At 39.7% G+C, this 23507-nt stretch overlaps 1 protein-coding gene across 2 annotated transcripts in view; it reads left to right on the forward strand.

Moving 5' to 3' along the window:
• LOC131693273 (neogenin) overlaps positions 1-23507 on the forward strand; it is a 425258-nt gene that overhangs the window by 376909 nt on the left and 24842 nt on the right. For both annotated transcript variants that reach the window (XM_058980983.1, XM_058980984.1), the window contains exons 2-3: positions 14321-14632; positions 22593-23349. In XM_058980983.1, coding sequence (XP_058836966.1) covers positions 14321-14632; positions 22593-23349 — 1069 coding nt within the window. The remainder of the gene's footprint in view (positions 1-14320; positions 14633-22592; positions 23350-23507) is intronic.

Genomic DNA, 23507 nt, shown 5'->3' on the forward strand with positions numbered 1-23507 from the left:
CTGGTAAATATTTCGTTCGTGACGGGTCATGCAAATAAGCAATGGTTGTATACATCCTGTGTCATACGCACAACATCTGTCAGTGCCGGCTTCATGCAAGGGCACATTGAGCTAGAGCCAGGGGCCCAGGATTTTGGATTTCCATTTGATAATGGAGCTGCACTGGCCATCGTTCAAGCGTACCTATGTGTTCGTTAAAGATGTTTTGCAAAGTTTTTCAGTGACGTAGAGGATATTTAATTGGAATCAATTGATTTCCAGGGCGTATCTCTTCTTGAGTTGTGTTTTAGTGGATGAAAATATCGAAAGAATAATATGATTTTTCGTTGTGATTTCAGCATAACTTTCTAATAATTTTGACAAGAACATGCGGAATAGGATGGCTGTGGTCAGCTAAAGGGTTGATAACAGTCTATTATATTTCATCGAACAAAACCAGCTTAGGCCTGGAGGACTGAATACAGGAATCCATAAGTTGAAGTGTATCTCCATGTCGAGGACTGAATAACTGGCGATATTAAAATATGCCAGTCGCGCACGGAGTATCATGGGTCATATCCTTATAGTGCACAGTGGTCCAGAATGCAAATTTAGCAGGAATTTTGAGATTTTACTAAAACTGAACAACTTAGCCATATTAAGTCTTTGGAGAAGTTTCGTAGTTTGTAAGCCCCTTCTTTTTGTTAAAACAACAGTTAGGGTGGTTCTAATTTTATCAAGATCACTTTTTAATCATTCTGGCTAGAGTCAAACGACCTTCAGCAAAGTTGTAAAACGACAAATTTTGGAAAAGTATGCTGAAGACATCTGAGCTCTATATGTGTAACTTTTTACTTTACAGAAAATTTAAAAACAAAAGTTAGGGTGTTTCTTAGTGAGTCTTAGAAAAATTGTTTTATTCAAATAACTTTTGCGGTATTGATTTAAATTTGATTTAAAAAGATCTATTTTTGATACATTAAGTTCTTATAACTTTTGAATAATATAAGCTAGAGTTTTAGTCAGTTAGAAGAAAATGTTCGTCTTCGAAATCTCTCAAAAACATCTGAAGGATAGGTTGGAAAAAAATGAAAACTGAAAAAAATATATTAAGAATTTGGTTTTTAATGAATTGACCCTTTGTAATAAGTTTAAATTACTTTCACGGTGGACAATATAACAAATGTAGTTTCATTTTCATGATAAAATATTGCCATTTACAATACTTTTTTATTATTTTAATTTGAGGGTAGGGTGGTTCTATTTTTTTAAATCAGAAAATTAACTTTTTAATGGTTCGAGATAAAGTTTCGCTGTCTTCCACAAAATTGAGAAAAACTTTGTTTGAAATTTAAAAAAACTTTGTCGGAGACGCTGAAACTCTATGTCGTATACTTTTCATTTTATAAGAAATTTACTAAAAAAAATCAGGGTGTCTTAAAAATGGTTTTCTTTGTATATCTTTTGCAGTTTTGATTTTTCATTAATATCACTTTAGAAATACTTTCAGATATTTTGAAGGAGAACAATTTGTCTTAATGAATCGAATCTCTGGCTTCTCTCGTTAGAAAGCTATATGGTCAAGGCTTCCGTTTGTCATGTTACAAGTTTAGGAATATTTCATAAGATAAGCCTGCAAAAACGATAAAATCAGATTCTATCACAATTGCACATTATTAAGGTCACTAAGCCGCACATATTTTCTACAGAAAGTAATTTTCTATCATGAATGGCTTTATTGTCATTTTGATACGTCTGTCACGTTACACAATTTTCGCAGTGAGTTTGGAGGTTGCCCGACTAAATTTGAAAAAATCTGTTTCGTTGGGCCCCAAATTTGCGAGAACACAGTTTTAAGTTGAAGCTTGGAAATCAAAGAAGAGTTTGAAATATAGTTTTCGTGAAGAAAAACTTTTTTTTCGATTTTATGGAGTATTCACAATGATCTGTCACGTTACAACCAGAATCTGTCACGTTACAGTTCTGTATTTTTATTGAGGCAAGGATATCGAGACAGTAATACACAAATCATCCTTGATCTGGGAACTGAGTATTAACGGGAAATTTCATGTGTATTTTGAAAAACATATTTGTTTTGATGAACAAACGTGAATAACTTATGAAAAGGTTGTAATTTCACGAAGTATCACTTTATGCAATTGCAAAACCATTTTGAAAGACATTCTAAAACTAAATTATTTACAGAAAAAAATAAATTAAAATTAAAAATTGAACGATTTTTGAAATATGTTTCAAGTTTTTGTTATAAAATCATTCAGTGTTATTTTCTCCACAATACAATTATATTATAAATCTTTTTTATTTAATTGAATTTTAAACGCGTTATGGTTTTTAGCGTTTGGTATTTGTGAGTAAATTATTAAAAGGGCGTATTTTCACCACTAGATTTTTTTAAAAATCTTTTGGAAAGATGATATTTAGTATTAATAGTGTATAAATAATTATATTTATGACTAGAAAATATTATGAAATTTAGAAGCATATTTAAAGTCGTTGTAAAAAAATGCTTTCTTACTAATAACTTCTTGATAATGCAATAACTGTTTCTGCTATTTTTAGGCTTGCGTTAACAAAAAAAAAATCATTGTTTTTTTGTAATTGTATTTTTCAACTGTTTTGTCTTTTCTTTTTGAAAATTTCACCAAAAAATATTCACACAGAAGAAATAGGAACTCGCTATCATATAGTTTTGCTGTACAAATAACAATTTTCGAACAATATATTTCGAAAGTAGCATATTCAAGATCTCATATACCCTTTTTAAATATTACTTTTGAATAAAAATTGCTTGTTTAACAATGCAAAATATTTAGTCCCCCATATAGATGAAACATAAAAGTTTCATCAGAGTCGAAGAGGGTCACCATTTTTGACGTAATTGAATCAAACTTGATGTAATTGCTTTATAGCAGAAAACATTTGTCACGTTACATAAGATCAACTGTGTTTTCTCAAATATGAGTAAAATTTTAAGGTTTTCACAATACATTTTCGAAAAGTAGACCAAAAGTAGTAAGAAGAAATGTAGGTTAGACATTGTATGCAAACTATTGGTGCGGTCCATAAAACTTTTTCGAATTTTTGATCTGTCACGTTAGAAGTTATTTGATTTTCATTACTTCACAATTGAAAATAAACATTTTTCCATATTCATTTCAAATTTTCAAGCAACATCATTAAATTTAAATTAGACTTCGATGGAAAAATGTGGTACCAGGCAAAAAGTTGAAAATATGGATTTTGTTTACCTTTTTATCTCCATACGGTCGTTCAGTCATTTTCAGGTCATGCAAGAAGCATCAACAAACTTTTATAAATGAAAGACATGGAATTTTTTCTAGGCTTATAATTCATTTTGTTTAATGTTAGAGGTTATATACAAACGAAAAAAAATAGTTTGACGCAAAATTTGAGAAAAAAATTTGTCTGTGGTTGCCATTTTCGGAGCCTTGGCCATGTATACTTTTTAACTAAAAATTTACCATTTTTTGAGAAAATATTGCAAGATGTAATAAAATTTCGTATTTGCCAGTTTTTGGTGATCTATACTACAAAGCATGCTATTTTTAAGATGTTTGGCATCAAAAATACGAATTCGATTTCTGAAATTTCATGGGGTCCCCCCTTTGAAAAAAAAAATTGAGTTCCGGCTTATATGGGAATTTCATATGTGACCGGACGATTTAGTCTATGTTTCCGGACCCATATAAGCGATCCGTACGAAATTTTATAGACATCTGTGGGGATATTATAGCTATCATATGGGACTAAGTTTTTGAAAATCGGCCAAACCATTTCCGGGAAACTGATGTGAGTTCGTAAATTTTGAAAGGTGGCCGCTTTTCCCGGGCACTTCCGGAACCATCTATGGTGGTCAATGTAGTCAACGAAAGTTTGGTTGGCCGTCGGTGACCGTGAACAGCAAATTTAAGTTGTTTGAGAGACATTTTAGCGAAATTTTTACCTTTTTTGCTTTCATCGGAGTATCGGTTTGAATCACAATTTGCTATGTGATCGCACGCCCAGGCCTGTAACTCCGGAACCGGAAGTCGGATCGGGATGAAATTAAATAGCCATTTACGGGGACGCAATACAATACATTCCATTTGAGGCCAAGTTTAGTCGAATTGGTCTAGCCATCTCCGAGAAACCGATGTGAATGTTATTCTGAATTTAGATACTTCCGCCGGGGCTTCCGGAACTGAGGATGGTGGCCAATGTGGCCAAATAGACTTTGAATGGATGTTAGTGACCTAATACTACAAATCGAAGCAGTTGTGGTCATATTTTGGAAAAAATTTCACCTTTATACATTCATTGCAGAATTTATTAAAATCGACATTTTCTGCGTGTTCGTACTTATCACCCTGTAATTCCGGAACCGGAAGTCGGATCCATTAGAAATTCAATAGCAGCCTATGGGAACGTTGCACCTTTCATTTGAGACTAAGTTTGTCAAAATCGGTTCAGCCATCTCTGAAAAAAATGAGTGACATTTTTGGTCACATACACACACACATACACACACATACATACATACATACATACATACATACATACATACATACATACATACATACATACATACATACATACATACATACATACACACATACACACATACATACACACAGATATTTTGCGATCTCGGCGAACTGAGTCGAATGTTATATGAGACTCGGCCCTCCGGGCCTCGGTTAGAAAGTCGGTTTTTGGAGCAATTGCGTAACCTTTCTATATGAGAAAGGCAAAAGAATAGTATTTAATTAGCTTAATCAGCATGAGTTCAATGTTATCTTCATGTGATTATATTTTGAAATGTTGGTGGAATGGGTTTAAAAGTGGAGGGAATGGGGGGTTAGTAGAGTGGGAGTGGAGGATGCGTCAGAAATCCTTCATCTTATTTTGGTATACGGGGTGGATGAAGGAAATGCGGGCGTGAGGGTGGTCCAAGGGGACGGTAGTGATGAAGGAGGGAGATGTAAGGGCAAGGCGGGGGGGGGGGGGGCGGAGGGGCTCTGATGCAATACTCAGCTGCATATTTTGCCTTCCATTTGAGACTTGGTTTGAGAAAATCGGTTCAGTCATCACCGAAGAACCAATGTGACTTTATTTGTGGAATATGCCCGGAATTCCGGACTTCCGGAATCGTCGATAGTGGACAATATATTCAAAGAATGTTTGATTGGCAATCAGTGATCTAGATCTGCGATTAGAAGTAATTTGGTGACCATTTCAATAGTTTTTAGCCTCTGAGGTATTACGATTGTACCGATTTATATGGGAAATTCCAGTGTATCCTTACTAACACCCCTGTAACTCCGGAAGCAAGAGTCAGAACAGAATGAAATTCAGCAGCAGTCAATGGTATTACTGTATCTTTCATTTGAAATCAAGTTTGTAAAAATCGGTAGAGAATTCGTTGGGGAATGGGTGTGATATTAGCTTAGGAACTTGGCGGGTTCCCCGGGGGCGTCATGAACTGTCATAGGTGGCCAATGTGGTCAAAGCTGCTTTGATTGATCATTAGTGATCCAGACCCGCAAACTAGAGTAATGTTACATCAATTTTAATATGTTTTACATCATTTGAACATCATGGTGGTACCAGTTTGTATGGGAATTTGCTGGGTTACCGCACTCTTCAACCCGTAACTCCGGAACCGGAAGTCGGATCAACTAAAAATTCAATAGCAGCTTATGGGAGCGTTATACCTTTCATATGAAACTAAGTTTGCGAAAATCGGTTCAGCCATCTCTGAGAAAATTGTGTGAGTTTAAATGACACACACACACATACACACACATACACACACACACACATACATACACACACAGACATTTGCCGATCTCGACGAACTGAATCGAATGGTGTATGACACTCGGCCCCCCGGGCCTCCGTTAAAAAGTCGATTTTTACAGTGATTGCATAGCCTTTCTTTATATGAGAAAGGCAAAAAGGTTAGTAGTTAGTGTTTTAAAGCAAATTATGCACCCTAAAATAATCTTCAAGTTGTCCAAAGGGTACTTTAGTATGAAATAGAAACTACAAAAGTTATAGAAATAAAACCGTTATCGTGCAATGGAAAGTATAAAAGCTAGAGCTTGCATGTCTTCAGCAAATTTGTTTGAAATGTGCTGCTCTACAACTTCATCGAAGACAGTAAAGCTCTATCTCGAACCGTTAAAAAGTTCAATTTCAAATATTGTTATAATGAGAATCACCCTAGCATCTGTTTAAACACAAAAAAAGGCCTCGCAAAGGCTAAGTCAATTAATTTTAGCAAAAAGTTAAAATTCCTGCTAAATTCACATTCTGGACCACTGTGCAGTGTCAAGCGAATCATTGCACAGTGGTCCGAATCCACAATTTAGGAAGACAAAAATGTTTGTAGCCTTACCTTATATTTTAGAGCTACGATATCATCAGGTCAAATAATCAGTATCTCCAGATGTAGATGGTAATAGGGTGGCTCTTATTTCTAAAGTGTTTCAAAAATTATTTTCTGAATGTGGGGAGATAGAATATTGCAGTCTTCAGCAACATTGTAGAGTAGCTTATACCAAGCAATTTTGCCGAAGACATAATTTTTCATTTCTCGGTATCTTCAGACAACTTTTAAAGCGCATCGAGCCAATATTTTTATAATAGAAAAATTCACTTCTGAACCGAAGTTTTGAGTAATATTGAATAAAAGATAGGTCCTTTTAAAATATTTATATCCAGAACTAGGACTAACGTAAATAATTTCTTCTTCTTGCATTTTAAAGAGAATACTTTCAGGCAAGTTTAGAAAAAAATACGAAGGTGATATGCGACAGCACAGGATTTTGCATGTTGGCGAACAAAATCCTTTCGCGAACGGGTTGCTGATGTTCCTCTAGCTTGACCGGAATCTCACTGACATCTGCAAACTGAGCGAACGAAAACAATACACTCTTAAGAGAAACTGGAAAAAATTTGCTTCTTTTCGGTCAATTTTGCGGCATATCGTTCCATGGCCTTCTTCAATAATGGCAAGATGCCAAATCCGAACGGAGCAATTGTTTTGCTAGAGCACAGGCAAAAGACGTTTTTCTAGACACACCTGCACACAATTTCCTGGTTGATGTTCATGGTTGCGATGTAAATTTTGTTCTTCATTCCACAGGAACAGATGGCTTGCTATACGAGATATTTCTTTACAAGCTTGGGAAGCTTGATGTGTTTGAGAATCTCTGCCACCAAAGTTGGCACCGACACAGCAGAAACCACGCGTCGTCGTCTCGTGATAAAAAATGGAACCGATTTATTAAAATATCCAATGCTCCTCATGGTCGGCTATCAGGAGTTCAAATTGCTTATTCGGCCTATCTATTACTAATACAACAAATGATAAATTTCTTAAATTCTCGGCAGCCGGTTGCCCAGAGCAATTATTACATGGTAACGCTATGAGCACACTTACTAACAAATCTCCCCTTCCCGTGATACATGTGGAGATGCAGAGGATTCCTCGGTGTCTGGTAGCAATGTATCGGACTAACATTCTTTCCTTCCCCAGAAGACCTGCATTCGGACGTGGCCGGCGTTGGTATTGATTAGCATGCAGGGATATTGATCGATTGCACAATGTGGTTCATCATGTTATTCCCAAGTATGTTATTCTAATGAACATTTTGCAATCTGAATTGGTTCTGGTCAACAACGGAGTAGCAACTACGTGCGATCAATTATACTTATGCTTATGCTCATGCTCATGATATGATTCCTTTCATTAATATATCTCTATGCTATACTCTATCTATACCCTTATAGGTACAAGCGTACAAAAGCTCATGTTCTTCGCGATAACATAAACCTGGTCACAAACACAATTGTAATCATCTACACATACCCGCGATTTCGCCAACATTAAAACACCCCGGTAGTTAAGTAAACGTAGCACATGTAAACTTACAAATGCGGTCTCAACCATTAACTCACCACTCGCGTGATCATGAAACGGTAACGTCCGGAAGTTAAACCTCGGTCCTAGCAGCCTGGACTCATGTCTTCAGTTGCACCAATCAAAAAATTACGCTCTTATCCACTAGACAACACGTTCCATGGCGATATGACCAAGAACTCTAGTGATATAGGGAAACTGACTTCCATGGCGACATGACTGGGAACTCTTGTGAAGAGGAAGATCTCACTTTCTTCTAGTATCGGAACCGTCCACCAAAAATTAAGTGTTAAATTCACGGTCCGCGCGCGATGATCCAAGAACACACGCGAATATGCGAAAGGCACACGGTTATAAAATCGATTTTATGCACGCGAAATTACGTACACGTTAGCACACGCGACATACAAACGCACACGCGATCGACAAACGTACGAATGCTCCAGCCCTTCGCGATGATACACGCGATCGCGAAATCCCTACGCCCACACATATCTGAACCGTACAATGAATATCACATTCAGAATCACGACTCGCTGCGATTGGCCTTAAGCAGTGTTTTAGTGGATGACATTGCCTGTCTCGTCTGCAATTGTGATTCTGACAGGTAGCTTTTCCGAGATCCTAGCTCTACAGCTCCAGTAGGACAACTATCGAAAAAAATAATTTGAATAACATATGACACGCAATTTAATATTTAAAAATAATTTCGAGACATGTCCGTGACTAAATTTTATAAATTTCATATTGTGGATCCAATTTTTGTCACTTTCTCGAGAACAACTGGAGAAATTGAAAAACTCGTAAAACGCTATAGCTCATCAGGTGGTACAATTGGTCGAGGGACCACATCTGCTCTGAAGCCGGCCCTGCATGGTGCGCGCCCAAATGCATCGATGCACCATTGAACACCCAAACTAGCAGTACCGTCCGGAGAAAGTATTTTACGAGAATGCTTTCATCTCGACAAACGATGCTGCTTCGCATCGATATTTGTGCTTCGAAACGAAATTCACTATATGTAGATACAAGTATCGGCACGATGCGACATTGTCCTACGCGTTCCGGATGACGATGGTCTCTGAAGACGAGAAATGGTTACGACATTTACGCCAAAAACGTCGTAGTACCCTTCGGTGAAAATGTTTCCCCCATTCTCCCCCGGCCAAATATTTACCACCTTCATCAATTTTATATTTCAGACATAGTGGCAAATAGTCCGGTCCCTGGTTAGGTTTGCGGCGAGATAAACCGATTGGTTGTCTCACCAGTGTAATCCTGTCTCACGTGTGAAATACTCCGAGCAGCAGCAAATGGCATTCGATTGTTACTCTAGCTAGAGTGTCATACCGTCGTTCAATCACCGCTCAGGGTATTGGCATTCTGTGCACTCATGTGGGAAATTAATTGTTGTTTGAATGTTAAACTGTTACCAGATTATGTATACTGTTTTGAACAAAGACTGTCTTATGGAGTAGCTGAAATGGGAAACAGCAAGAAATATCATCACTTAAGAATGTTTAGATTATAAGACGAATGCAGTGGTTATCTGATTTTCAGTTTGCACATTCTGTAATAATGCATTGTTATTGAAATGACTTAATAAATTTTATTGTGTATTGCCCGAGTTTCATATAATTTAAGTGAAATAAAATTTGGGCAGAATTTAAAACGCATAAAACGTTTTTGTAGAACATTTATTAGATTTTTCCTTTAAAAGAGCTTTTTTCCCATTTTTTCACGCCTACCCGTATCGTACCCCACTTTCCTCACTTCTTAGGTTTGACGTACTGAATGTTTAAATTGATGATTTGGTGCTTATAGCAATTAAGTCGAAAAGCTCGTCTCAATTTGGTATACGCGTTTGCTCACTGAGCTGTGAGAAGGTTTGCATGTATACTTGGTTTAACCCAAACTCTACCTAGATTAACGTGTTCGATCGCGTGTGCGTTTGTATGTCGCGTGTGTTAACGCGTATGTAACTTCGCGTGTATAAATTCTATTTTATAACCGTGTGCCTTTTCGCATATTCGCGTGTGTTCTTGGATCATCGCGCGCGGACCGTGAATCTAATACTTTGTTTTTGGTGTACGGCTCAGCTGCTAAAAGAAAATGAGATCTTCCATATCACTAGAGTTCCCGGGGATGTCGTCATGGAACGTGTTGTCTAGTGGACATGAGCTTTATTTTTTTATTGGTCCTACTGAATGTATGGACCTAAGTTATTAGGACAGAGAGTAATGGTTTCCAGACGTGGCCGATTCATGAGCGCGCGTGCACGGACGTTTGTAGGTTTGCGTTTGAGACAGCGTTTGAAACTTCGTAAGTGCTAAAACGTTCTGCTTATTACTTGTGTGTTATTAAGTTTGCGCGATCGCTAACGTAGGTGTGCGGTGTTAATCGCGAATAGCTTGAGCGTTCGTATGTTAACGCGTTTGTCACGTGTGCTCGCATTCAAGTGACTTCGCGTGTACAAAGCTGGATTTTGTAACCGTGTGGTAATTCGCGTGCGTTCTTGGATGGTCACGCGGACCTTCATTCTGATAGTTAGTTTTCGGTGTAGAATTCACATTATGACAGGGAGTAACTTACCCCATATCACTAGAGTCCTCTGTCATGTCGCCATGTAACGTGGTATCCAGTGGATATGAGAGCTTTCTTTTTTTAATTGGTCCAATTGAAGGCATGGACCTAGTCTGCTGATATCAAGGATAGAAACATCCGGAAGTGACCGATTCATGATCGTGTGACCACGGGAGTTTTTAGGTTCACGCTTGAGACAGCGTTTGAAAATTTATAGGAGCTGAGACATTCACTTTATCACCGGGATATTATCATCTTTACGAGATCGCGAGTGTAGGTGCCGTTGATGGTCGTGAAGGGCTCAAGCATTTGTGTTTTAACGTGTGACTTCGCGTGCATAATTTCGATGTTAAAATGATGTAGCGTGTATTCTTGTTTGATCGCGCGCGAATCTGATGCTTAATTTTTAGTGTATGGTACAGATGGTAGAAAAAAGTCCGTTTCCCATATCACTAGAGTTCCACGTCATGTCACCATGGAACGTGTTGTTTAGTGAATATGAGCGTCGCTTTTTTGATTGGATTGACTGAAGACATTAGTCCAGACTGCTAGGACCAAGATAAGACTTCCGTACGTGACCGTTTCATGATCGCGCGAGTGGTGGGTTAATGTTTGAGACCGCGTTTGGAAGTTTAAAGATGCTACGTTTACTTAACTACCGGGGTTTTTTCATGTAGGCAAAATCGCGGGCGTAAGTATGTGAGGGTTATTGAAATTGACTGGTCGCGTTTGTGTTATCGCGAAGGCCACAAGCGTTTGTACCTATATGAGTATAGATAGCGTATAGTAGAGATATACCAATAAAAGGAATCATAACATGCCGAATAAAGAAAAAAAGATGCAATTAGCTTGATTAGAAGTGTATAAATTGACCGATACTATTTTGGTATACATGAGTAATGGAAAAGCAAATTAATAGATGTGCAAAAGTACAGACTAATGAAGCAGAAAAGAAAAACACATGTAACATGCAATCAAACTCATCTAAATGCAGCAAATGTTGTATATTTACCACTAACGACGAATTAACGGCAATGAATTAACGACAATTGCATACTGTTGGACTTTCATCATGCAATGCTGGCCGGGAATGGATGACTCAAGTGCGTCGGTAAATTCATTGTACCCCAATTTATCCAATCCGACTTTCCCGAATGAATAGAACCAAATGCACAAATTGATCACCAGAAGTATTAGCCACTATTCTATCATATACGTCAGTTCTGCATCCATCCCCTGACCCTACTGTCACAAATACTCAGACAAACACATACATAGATAGATATACGAGTAGCACATAACAATTGTACACTAGTACGAAAAACTACGAATATTACAAAGCGAAAACTAATTTTTACTTATGTATTTATAAAATTAATTTAATTATTAAATTAATTTAATTAGTATATGCACAATGACGAATTCTGCCGATAAATGGACACTAGAGTGACAGAAAAAAAATGACCCCCATCGACCCACCCCTGAGTCGATTCCTAGCCCCACCAGGAGTGTCTGCTCCAAATTTGAGCCAAATCGAACAAGTCTAGCTACCGGGCCAACGTGCTTGAAGTTTGTATGGGATTTTTCGACAATTTATATGGAGAAAACCCTCTTGCTCACATTTTCGCCGCTAGGTGGCACTGTATACATCAGATTATCACCAAAAGTGAAACTTAAGAAGATAATTTTATTATCTACAACTTTGTTGAAGACTGCAAAGCGATCCGACTCCAATAGGAAAAGTTATTAAACTTTTAACGAAGTGATGTCTGAGTCAGTTTTGCATGGGGCCTAGCAGTGCATGGTAGTGTATCAGTACTAGGTTCTAACAAACTAAACATATTTATGGAATAATGGTTAGATCTAGCTGAATAGTATGTTCGGAAGAATTGTAGTACATAATACGAGTTATGTTTTGGTTAGAAAATTGTAGTTCCACATTTGACCGCATAGATGGCGCCAACACTAACTTTTCAACGAAGAGAGATAGAAATTAGGTGTCTTCTACAAAGTTGTAGAACAAGAATATTGCAGTAATTCTTCCAAACATTTCGATATTCTATCTCTCTCCGTTGAAAAGTTAGTGATGGCGCCATCTATGCGGTCACAGATTGAACTAAAATTTTCTAACCAAAACATAGCTCGTATAATGTACTACAATTATTCCGAACATACTATTCAGCTAAATCTAACCATTAATCCACAAAAATGTTTAGTTTGTTAGAACCTAGTACTGATACACTACCATGCACTGCTAGGCCCCATGCAAAACTGACTCAGACATCACTTCGTTAAAAGTTTAATAACTTTTCCTATTGGAGTCGGATCGCTTTGCAGTCTTCAACAAAGTTTTAGACAATAGAATTATCTTCTTAAGTTTCACTTTTGGTGATAATCTGATGTATACAGTGCCACCTAGCGGCGAAAATGTGAGCAAGAGGGTTTTCTCCATGTAAATTGTCGAAAAATCCCATACAAACTTCAAGCACGTTGGTCCGGTAGCTAGACTTGTTCGATTTGCTTCAAATTTGGAGCAAGTACTCCTGGTGGGACTAGGAATCGACTCAGGGGTGGGCCGATTGTGTTTTCAAAAATTCATTATTTTTCTGGGCAGTCTAATGGACACACAATGACTCCTACTGTAAGCCCCGTCCACGACTACCGCCATCAAATTGTGGAACAATATTTGCAAATACGGCACACAGCAAAAGTCAATGCACGACGACCCGCCAGTCGGCCACATCACCGCGCACAGACCAATGGTTGAGCGTTGGTATGCGCAGGTGCAGAGTATGAAAAAACATAGAACATAAAAAAAGGCGCATAAGCCCTCTCGGTCTTCTCGATGCGCCACTATTGAGGCGTAATGCAATTACCATCTTAAAGCAGTTGTTCTTTAGAACTGATGCACGAAATAAGTCTATTATACTTAAGCAAACGTTATATTTATAGATTGCCCGAAATAAGCTCTGATGATTTTTGCAATACCGTCAAACCTCTCAACCTTGGGGAGGGAGTTAGCAATGTAATATTGATATTCGCAGATTTAACAATTTTGGGAACGAAACAGAAGTTCCAAAACATGCTAACATTTTCATCCTATTGCCGTTTTTCGGTCTATCCCATGCATTACCGGGCAAATATTTCATGCATTATAACAAAGTTGTTATTGTCTATGCCAAATAACCAATTGAATCAATCGTTGATCGACCACAACACCTCACCACCCCAGCTAAAATGTTGGCCCGAAACTGTGCATGGCGTGTTAATGGGATTCGTTCACCTCATGCAGAGCGCTCACCCTTCCTTGGTTGCCCTCGAGCAACCAAATATCGTGTGAAGATTTTTATATTTTTCACACCATCTTGATATGACCCAATGCCAACAAGGCCAAACGACGACTGCTCGACCCTTTAGCCACAAATGAAACAGCTACTTGCAACCCGAACGACGAAGCTGAATGCGTACCCCACAAATGAGTTGCATCTTTCGCTTGGATTTGGTTACCACCCGATTTCACGCACTACAATCCACATCTGTTGGCAGCCGGTGCCTGTCGAGGGGCAACAAGCTTTAAAAACAAGCATCAATCGTCACGTTTTCGCTTATGAGCGGCAGACTCCTCTGCCTCTTCGCGATGGCCACAGCAACATGTGATTACAATTAACTGAAGTGCGATATGGCAACACAGTTCGCCCAGTTCATAATAATCGCTTGAAATTTAATTAAGCTATCGCTAGCGACTGATCGTTGATTAATTGGAAACAGCGAAAGTAATTTATCTTTTTTTTCACTCTCTATTTTTTATAGCTTTGGAGTTCACCATCGAACCATCGGACGTGACAGTACCGGAAGGCAGCTCTGTCTTGCTGCAGTGTGACGGTCGGTTGGATCAGAAGGCAATGCGAATGGGAAAGATTTCTCCCAACATACGGTGGCGTGGTCCGGATGGGCAGGACATAGGCATAGTGGGCGACACCTTTCGATCCCAGCTGACCAACGGGTCCCTCTACATTAGCTCGGTGGAGTCGAATCGGGGGCTGACCGGGTTCTACCACTGTCTGCTCACGGCGGACGGGATTGGAACGATCGTGAGCCGGTCTTCGAGGGTTTCCATTTCTGGTAAGTTATACGCTTCATGCATACTCGACGTTTTCGAACTTGTCGTTGAAAATTTTGCGATTAAATTCCTTCTTAATCAATAGAATAGTAAAATAATAGAACAACAGATTTAAGATATAAATAATACTCAATAACAGTATCTTGAACGAAAATCGTATCTCTTGCAAGATTTTGTTAATAAATTGTGGTATTTTTTTACTTTTTAACGACATTCAATTTGCAAGAGATTACTAGGTAGGAAAAGCTACGAAAATTTAGAGTCATAGTACTCAAGTGAGAGCCAAGATGTGAAGTATACAGATCGGAAAACTAGAAGCGGCAGGGTCATTAGAAACATGCTTAAAATCCTACAGGCTAATCTATTATTTTCTGTTCGCAGGGGTTAGCCCGTAGGATTTAAAGCCTGCTTCTAATGACCCTGCCACTTCTAGTTTTCTGATCTATATACTTCACATCCTTGCTCTAATCTAAATTTTCATAATTTTCCGTACCCAGTAATCTTTGGCGGTGGCGGTGAAAAGTAAAAAAAAAGAAAATGTTGTAGAAAAATTAAGTAGTAAAGAAAAACAGAAAAAAATAGCGGTACTATCAAATGTTTGAGGTGGTGGACTCCACAGCTTTCCTGCATCTGATTCAGGAGCAAAATAAATATGAATGTCAAGAACAATACAATATGGTCAAATTTTAAAGGAATTTAAATTCTTATAAAGAACGGTCATTATGATGATGACTTTAAAATATGCGATCCTAATCTTTTTACAATTCTTATTAAGAAAATGTGTAGGATTCGATCAAACTTAGAATAGTTTTTCAGAGTACCGAGGGCCGAGTTCCATATTCCAATCGACTCAGTTCGACAGATTGGAACAATGTCAGCGCTTTTTTCAAAGAGAGCAGAAAAAATCTGCAAAAAACCGTGAGCAGGAAAAATATCTAGAAAAACGAACAACGCAATGAACATGTGGGGTAGCTACCAGTCTCACTAAAAGCTACTCTTGCACAGAACCTGTTTTCTCCCCGGCTCTACCTTACGGCATTAGTTCGGGGAGGGGCTTTATGTGCATAGAGCGCACTCTAATCCAACTACTCAGTGGTTAGTTCCTTCAGTAGGGTTACAACACCCCTTCTCGACAAACTATCAGGTTTCGACCATCCACACAACGTGTTAATTTCTATATGGCAGTAGGAAAGCTAGCTGTGGGTTGAGAATTAGTGCTCTTCCCCTACGGGCACAATTTGGGTGGAAAACTGCAAATTGTCTAATTTACCTTGTGCCAATCAGTACTACGACTCGACTCCCCTGTGTCATTCAGCATTGCAACTTCTTGGCCCTTTGGCTCCCTATTCTGTGCCATTTAGCACCTCAAATCCTTTAGGCCCTTTGGCTCCCATCTTGTGCCTTTAAGAATCACTTACTCGTTGAGCTTCCGACTTGTTCGACTGCTCGACTACTCTGTGGATGATGAACTTAGCCTACTCCGACGGAGAAACTCAGTCTAGGCCCCGGGGGTGAATCTGAGAGTTCCCTGGCGAAAGAAGTTCTCCCGATACCTATTCTTCTTTTGTTTTCGCTATATTTCATTCGGGCCAACCGGTAGGGTGCCGTGGTTGGTCCGGCGACCCCGGGTGGAGCGTGGCGTTCGGTTCGCTGGTGCCCCGATGACCCATACCCGGTTCTTTGGCACAGTCTACTCAATAAGATCTCGGCAGTGGATCTAGTCTCCTCCAGTAGAGAATTTCTCGTCAGTGTGACTCTCACAAAACCGTTACTCACTGTTTCACACGCCATTTCCACTGTAAGGCGGTCATGATCTGCGTCACCACTCTGTTGCCGCGTTTCACGTATTTACGTTGCTTGTAAATGACATTAACCGGTATAATGCCCGGTCCTCCCGTTCGAAGTGCCTCAACGAAGATGTCTTTGTTGAAGGCTTGCGTCTTCCACTTTCGCTTGCCGTTCATCCTTCTCCGTTCTGCAGCAGGGTTCCGTTGACCGTTACGGTAGTAAATTGTCTGGTGGTCGCTATGCGTATACGTTTCGCATACGCTCCAGTCCATGTTTGCCGTCAGTGAAGGACTTCAGAATATGACATCGATGGTAGACTCCCTCCCGTCTCTCCAAAATTTGGTAACGGAACCTTCATTGCACAATCGTAGGTCTAACTTCACACCCTCTTGTGTTAGTTACTCTACAGCCCCACTCTACAGCACAGGCTTTGAAGTCACTACCAATGTTTGCTGGCTTTCGACCGATCAACTGCTCGGTTAATTGCTCCAGTACCAGACTGAACTGCTCCACTGTTCACCTTGGAGGAGCGTTACAGCTGCACACGAAAACGCCGTTGAGTTTAGCGATCACCAAGCCTTCGTATGAGCGTTCTACCACTTCTTGAAACGGGGAATCTGCCCATAACTTTTATCACAGCCGTTGCCAATCTATCCACCACCCAGTTACTGTTATCAGGGGGGACTCACGGCTCTGAAATCAAAGCGACGACACACATAGTTTTTGTCGTAGGTTGCCACAACAGTTATTGTACGGTGTCACAATGATTCATATTGATCTAGGTTGGCCTGCAGTCGCCCTCATGTAGTCAAGGCTTTTAAAGCCACCCATCTGATAGTCATTTCCGTCCGCTGGAGTGCAAAGCATGCACTTTGGCCTCTGCGTGCTATCTCTCACAAGATGGTCCGTTTCCCCGCATTTTCAGCACATCCTGGATCTATCCGGGCTTTTGCATGCCCCTGCCAAATGTTCAAAGCCCAAACACTTGAAGAATTTCTTTATTTGTTTTTTCACTCATAGGGACTGCTTTCTATGGACATCTCGACCATCTAACCGTAACTTTGCCTGCCTCCAGTTCCTTGTCGGCAGCAATTACCGGTAGACGAATCATCGCTGTCTGAGTTCCTCTTCTTTAATCGGATCGTCATGTGCATCTCGCCCAGGTTACACTACTGCTTCAGTGCACCTCTCAGCTCGTCTGCCATCGTGATATCATTCAAGTCCTTGCACACAATCACCATCTCCCAGTTCAAGGCTTTAACTTATGCCTTTTCGCCCATTGATTTGGTAATAGTCTTCTGCAAGGTCGAGCTGGTAATCGTAGGATCCTTCTACAACTCGAAGAGCATCTCACCTTTTTGGGTACGCCTGATTCGTACCACGTTTTCCCCCAAATCCCTTAGCTCCGGGTCCTCTCTGACCTTCTTGAACAGCGCTGCATACGTTGTCGCGTCATTGCACGGATCCTTCCTTTGGCGCCTTCTGACGAGCCAGAGGTATTCCTTTCCTTTTCTACACCCCCGTTACGCTCTTTTCTCCGCTTTTGCTGTTTTCCGTGTTTCTTTTTTCTGACCTACAACGGTACTCCAGCTTTATCCCTATTAGGTGACAGCGTCCTTGCGCGTCTACCTCTGTCCGCCTGGTCGTTCGTCTCCTGGCGAGGTTGGAGTCACGGAAACTGGCGTTTTCTCCAAACTACATTTAGCTCAAAAATGCAGTACAATCACTTTTACACGAGTACATATTCCAATTAAGTTCGAATACTTAATGTGTTCTGCTCCCGTAGAACGAGTTGTATCCGTCAAGGACCTTGGTGTCATTCTCGACTGTAAGCTACGCTTTACCGCACATTACTCTTCCGTTATAGCTAAAGCCTACGCTGTACTTGGACTCATCAAACGCAACACTCATGATTTCAATGATGTGTATTGTCTAAAAACACTATGCATTACACTGGTACGCAGTATTCTAGAATATGGCGTTACTATTTGGGCTGCGTATCACACCACACACATTGATCGTATCGAACGGGTACAGAAGAACTTTATCAGGTTTGCACTTCGTCGGTTACCCTGGCAAGACCGTTTCCAGCTTCCTCCATATGAAGATCGCTGTATCCTCATCAATCTCCCTACACTGCGAAACAGACGGATCTTTCTGCAACGACTTTTCATTTTCGACCTTCTGACGGACAACATAGACTCCCCTGCACTTCTAGCAAAACTCGACCTCAACGTTCCGGGAAGATCTTTCCGGAGAGTTGATTTTTTTCCGACGCTCAACACATCGCACGCAGTACGGCCAGAATAATCCTTTGGATGTTTGCTGTCAACTCTTCAATAGTGTCTATCATTTGTTTGATTTTAATATTAGTAGAGAATCGTTTAAATTAAAAATAGGATTAAGTTAGTGTTTAGTCTAAGTCTGTGCGATGTAACTTTTTTGAATCGAAGACAATACAATACAACAGCTTCCTTGCCTCTGCTTTGAAGGGGCTAGGAAAATAGTAGTCTACGCCAAAGGTCGCTCAGCTACATCAGCCCTTCGTGTTGCCGTGTCATACTCCTTCACGGCAGACAGTAGTGCCTTTCGGATTCTGAGAACCATCTTCGTAATGTCCTTATGGACATTGTTTCTCGCGTCCACAAACTTGTAGAGCTCATCCATCTGAACCACCTCTTGAGAACGGATTCGTTGCATCTGCTCTGTATGTGTGAGTTTCTTGTTTTTCTCCATTTTCTGGGGTCCCTACTCCAGGCCGGTATCTCCACTGGTTGTACGTAGTCGCCTCTTGTGAGCCCATGGTTATTTATGAAAGCAGGAAGTCATGCTAGGGTTGACACTATCCTTCAAGGGGATTAGTGTTCAGCGCCGGATCTGCGTAAAATTGGGAACAGGCCATCTGAACCTAGTACCACCAACTAAATGATAACAACCTTTGAATGTACCCGGAGACCTGCTAAGGTTTTAACGGGACGGAGGCAGTCGCACTGTTAGGCCACTCGCCATTTCAAGTCGGTGTAATCCTTCCTTACTCACTGAGTAATACTCAGGGAGCAGAACAGTACGCCTGTCAGCCCAAAGTCGACATCCAATTCGTGATCAGTGTCCTGTCCGTTCACGTTTGCCATGGCCAGTATGCCATAACCAGGATGTTACTGACGTCGATCCTGATGTTCCGGTTGGCACTCCGGTTGGGTTAGGGTGCTTTTATTGCTAAGATCTTTGATTTCTGAAATCTTAGGATCTTAGCAGAAGCGGCACAGACTCGCTTAGTCGGAGTTGCTTTCGGAGTTATGGCTTTTTTAGAGGTTTAGTAGAGCCCAATCCAAACCCTACCATATCCTAGCAAGACTCTCCAACTCGCAGTTGGTCCCGGAGGGGGGTTCGTTAGATCCCCCTCTATCACTGCTGCCCCGTGTGTATACGATCACTCAGCAAATTCCGATTTCAACGTATACTGTGAGGAATGTAAAATGATGGAAATTTGGATTTGTACTACTAGGTCACTAACAACCATTCAAAGTCTCTTTGGCCACATTGGCCATCATCATAGGTTCCGGAAGCCGCGCAGAAATATTCAAATTCAGAATATTGGTCACATCGGTTTCTCGGAGATGGCTAGGCCGATTTGAACATATTTAGTCGCAAATGAAAGGTGGTACATCTCCGTAAAAATGTTATTAATTTTCATCTCTATTAGACTTTCGGTTCTGGAGTTACGGGTCCTATACAAACCAATACTGCGATGAATGTAAAAAGGTAAAAATATTACTGAAGTGGGTACCAAATAACTTGCAACAGCAGTTCTAGGTCACTGATGGCCAACCGAAGTCTCGTTGCCTACATTGGCCACCATAGACACCATGCTCGAAAAAATCACCATCTTTTAAAATTAACAAACTCACATCAAAATTTCATACGGATCGGTTATAGGGTTCCGGAAATATAGATTGAAATGTCCAGTCACTTGTAATTCCGATATAAGCCAGAAATATTTCTTTTTTCAAGAGATCCAATGAAATTTTAGAATTCGAATTCGTCTTTTTGATTAGTTACAGAATTTGCGTTTTGACTTCGTCTCATCAGAATCCGACACTAACTGAGTGACAGGACTAAGCTAGCGCCGGATTGTTTTGTGCTCTTCGCGGGTAAAGATGTTTTGCAACAATTTTCTCCTTAATGAAGAAAAAAAGTTTATCAGCGATGCTAGATGTGAAGAAATGTTTGAAGACATTTGAAAGGTTGTGAAGACATTTTGCATTATGAAGACAATATTTTTCGGTGATTTGCTTAATTTCTGACAGAAATCTAGCTCAAAATCAACAACCGATTCTGAATCCTGGTCGTTGAAGACAATTGAAGCGATTTTTTTTATCAAATGTGAAGACATTTTTTAAATTTACCTGGTATCCTTGGTATTTACCTAAATTGTTCTATACTAAGGGAAAATATGTAATCAAATAGTGCATCTTGCATTGATTTGCTAAGCCAAACCAAACGTTTCGATTTCATTAGTTCTCATCACCTTAAAAAGAGCTCCTTTTCTTGCGTGACATTGACTAGGGATTTGCTCTTAAACACAAATTGTGTCCTTGTTTCGGGGAGCTAGCGTCAATCCGGCGCTAGCTTAATCTTGTCACTAAGCTAGTATCGGATTCTGATGAGACGAAGTCGAAACGAAAATTCCATAACTAATTTATTTTTTCTGCACTAAGAAGAAAATTGTTTAAAACCATCGTTGTGCATGAAGAGCACAAAACCTTTAATCAAATTATTTATGGAATTTGCATTTCGACTTCTTTTCATCAGAATCCGACACTACCTTAGTGTTAGGACCTAGGTTTTACCCAAATTTTTCTCCTTTAAGGAGAAATGTAGCATAGCGCATATTGCATTGGTTCGCTAGGCCAAACCAAGTTTCGATTTCGTTAATTCTCATTAGCTTAATCAGAACTCCTTTTCTTGCGGAACATCGCGTAGGACTAAGGGTTGTTTTAAAACAATATTGTGACATCTATTTATTTTGTAAAATTTACACCGATTTTTCAATTTATTAAATTCCAACGTCATTTTTTGACATATGAAAGACTATAAAAATAGAACAACACAAACTTTTGCAAATCGTGCATGGAAAAGCATATCAGTATGTTTACGGAATATTTGAAACAAAAAATATATTGAAATTGGTCTAATATTTTTTATGAAGTCTTATTCGGCAGCAGTTTCAACATCAATTCAACCAATGACTTTTCAAGGTGGTCAATGTTATTTGTTCTAATCTTCAAAATTAAAATTTAAAAGTTATAAATGTAACTTCAAAATAAAAAAATTAACTCAAATCTATTCAGTAGATACTTTGCAACGTATTCTTTAAAGCCCTGCTAAATTTCAGATATTGAGCGTGGACCCCTAGCAAATAATTGTGATTTTTTTCATGGACTTGTTGACTTTTCACCGAGAAAAGTCAACAAGTCCATGAAATAAATATGTTGCGGTAACCATAAAATCTTAAATTGTGATTTTTGTGGTGATTAAATTCAAACTTCCAGCGCCATCCAAATTTCTCTACCTGTAATACAACCTTTCAGAAGTTTAATAATTGATGCATTCGATTTAACAGGCTGAAGTGTATTCTACTTCATTCCGGTTATGACTCTGACATTACCCACTCATATATTTTACCCACGTTTTTCGTTCGTTTTGCCGTTACCAAAAATCAGCAAAATATATTTGTCAAAAGCGAACGATCAGGAGCTTGCCAAGTGTTTCTTTAATATTCCGATATAAATTTTAATTCGGTGCATTGAGGACTTTTTTATATCCTGTACACAATTTAGAAAAGTGCAATTTTCGTAAAGAGCGTGTTTGATGTTAAGGAACGTTATTATTTTTAATCATACGATTCATCTGTATTTCCTCGAATTTCGCTAAACCTTTTTAATGACTTAATCTGAAGCCTACTAGATTAGAAAAAATGAAACTTTAAGAAATGATTTTTCAAAAATGTTTGTTCCCCTCAAGATAATTTTGGGTTTTTTTTGGAATAGTAGCAGGGTTTATTATACCCTCTTACTCTATGTGCACTGGGTGGATTTCTTATCCACCTGTGCTCTGCATTTCTGTATACATTTCCTTACGTAATAAAAAAAATTAAATTATTTCCCATTCTAGACCTTCCCGAGATCAACCAAGACTCGCACGAAATCTACCTGTACACGGGCCAGACAGCCTACTTCAAATGTATGTCTAGTCCGCTGTTGTTCAGCCTGGAAGCTGGATACCATGTCGAATGGTACAAGGACGAATCTCCTTTGCGGATGGATCTCACACGAATGCTTCTACTACCATCGGGAGCTCTGGAAATCGACGAAGTTATCCCGGAGGATCGGGGGACCTATCAATGCAACGTCACTGCGGGAACATTTTCCAGGTTGAGTAGCAAATCGAATCTAAACATCAAATCAACTGCCGGTCAGCCGCAAAGCTTCGCACCACCATCGTTCGTGATAGTTCCCCAGCCGCAAACCGTACGGGAAGGCGATACCGTGATACTGGACTGTGTTTCCAATGGGAACCCGAAGCCGACCATCAAATGGCTTCGGAATGGAGAGGAAATCGATATGAATGATTTGGATTCGCGGTTTCGAATAATTGGCACCGGGTCGCTACAGATTAACTCCATCCAGGATACAGATGCCGGGGACTACCAGTGTAGGGCCAGTAATTCAGAAGATTCACTGGATGCTTCCGCTACGGTACAAGTTCAGGTACCACCGAAGTTTATTCTCAGCCCAGAGGATAAGCTCGCATACGAAAAAGAGGAACTGGAATTGCAATGTTCTATCCACGGGAAACCGACACCGGTTATCCAATGGCTGAAAAACGGGGATTTGATAACACCAAACGAGTACATGCAAATTGTTGGAGGGTGAGTATTTTTCCTAAGAGTTATTAAACTTTGAACTACAGAAATGGCGCATTTGTTTCTTAACCCTCCGGAAGTCGCGCTTATGGCACACTGAACGATCAGCCGCTGGTGCTTTAAGACGATTTCGCTAGATTTTCAAAGTAGTGTGCAATCATTGC

Source organism: Topomyia yanbarensis, chromosome 3 (genome assembly GCF_030247195.1).
Source record: "Topomyia yanbarensis strain Yona2022 chromosome 3, ASM3024719v1, whole genome shotgun sequence".
In the NCBI taxonomy this organism is placed as follows: domain Eukaryota; kingdom Metazoa; phylum Arthropoda; class Insecta; order Diptera; family Culicidae; genus Topomyia; species Topomyia yanbarensis.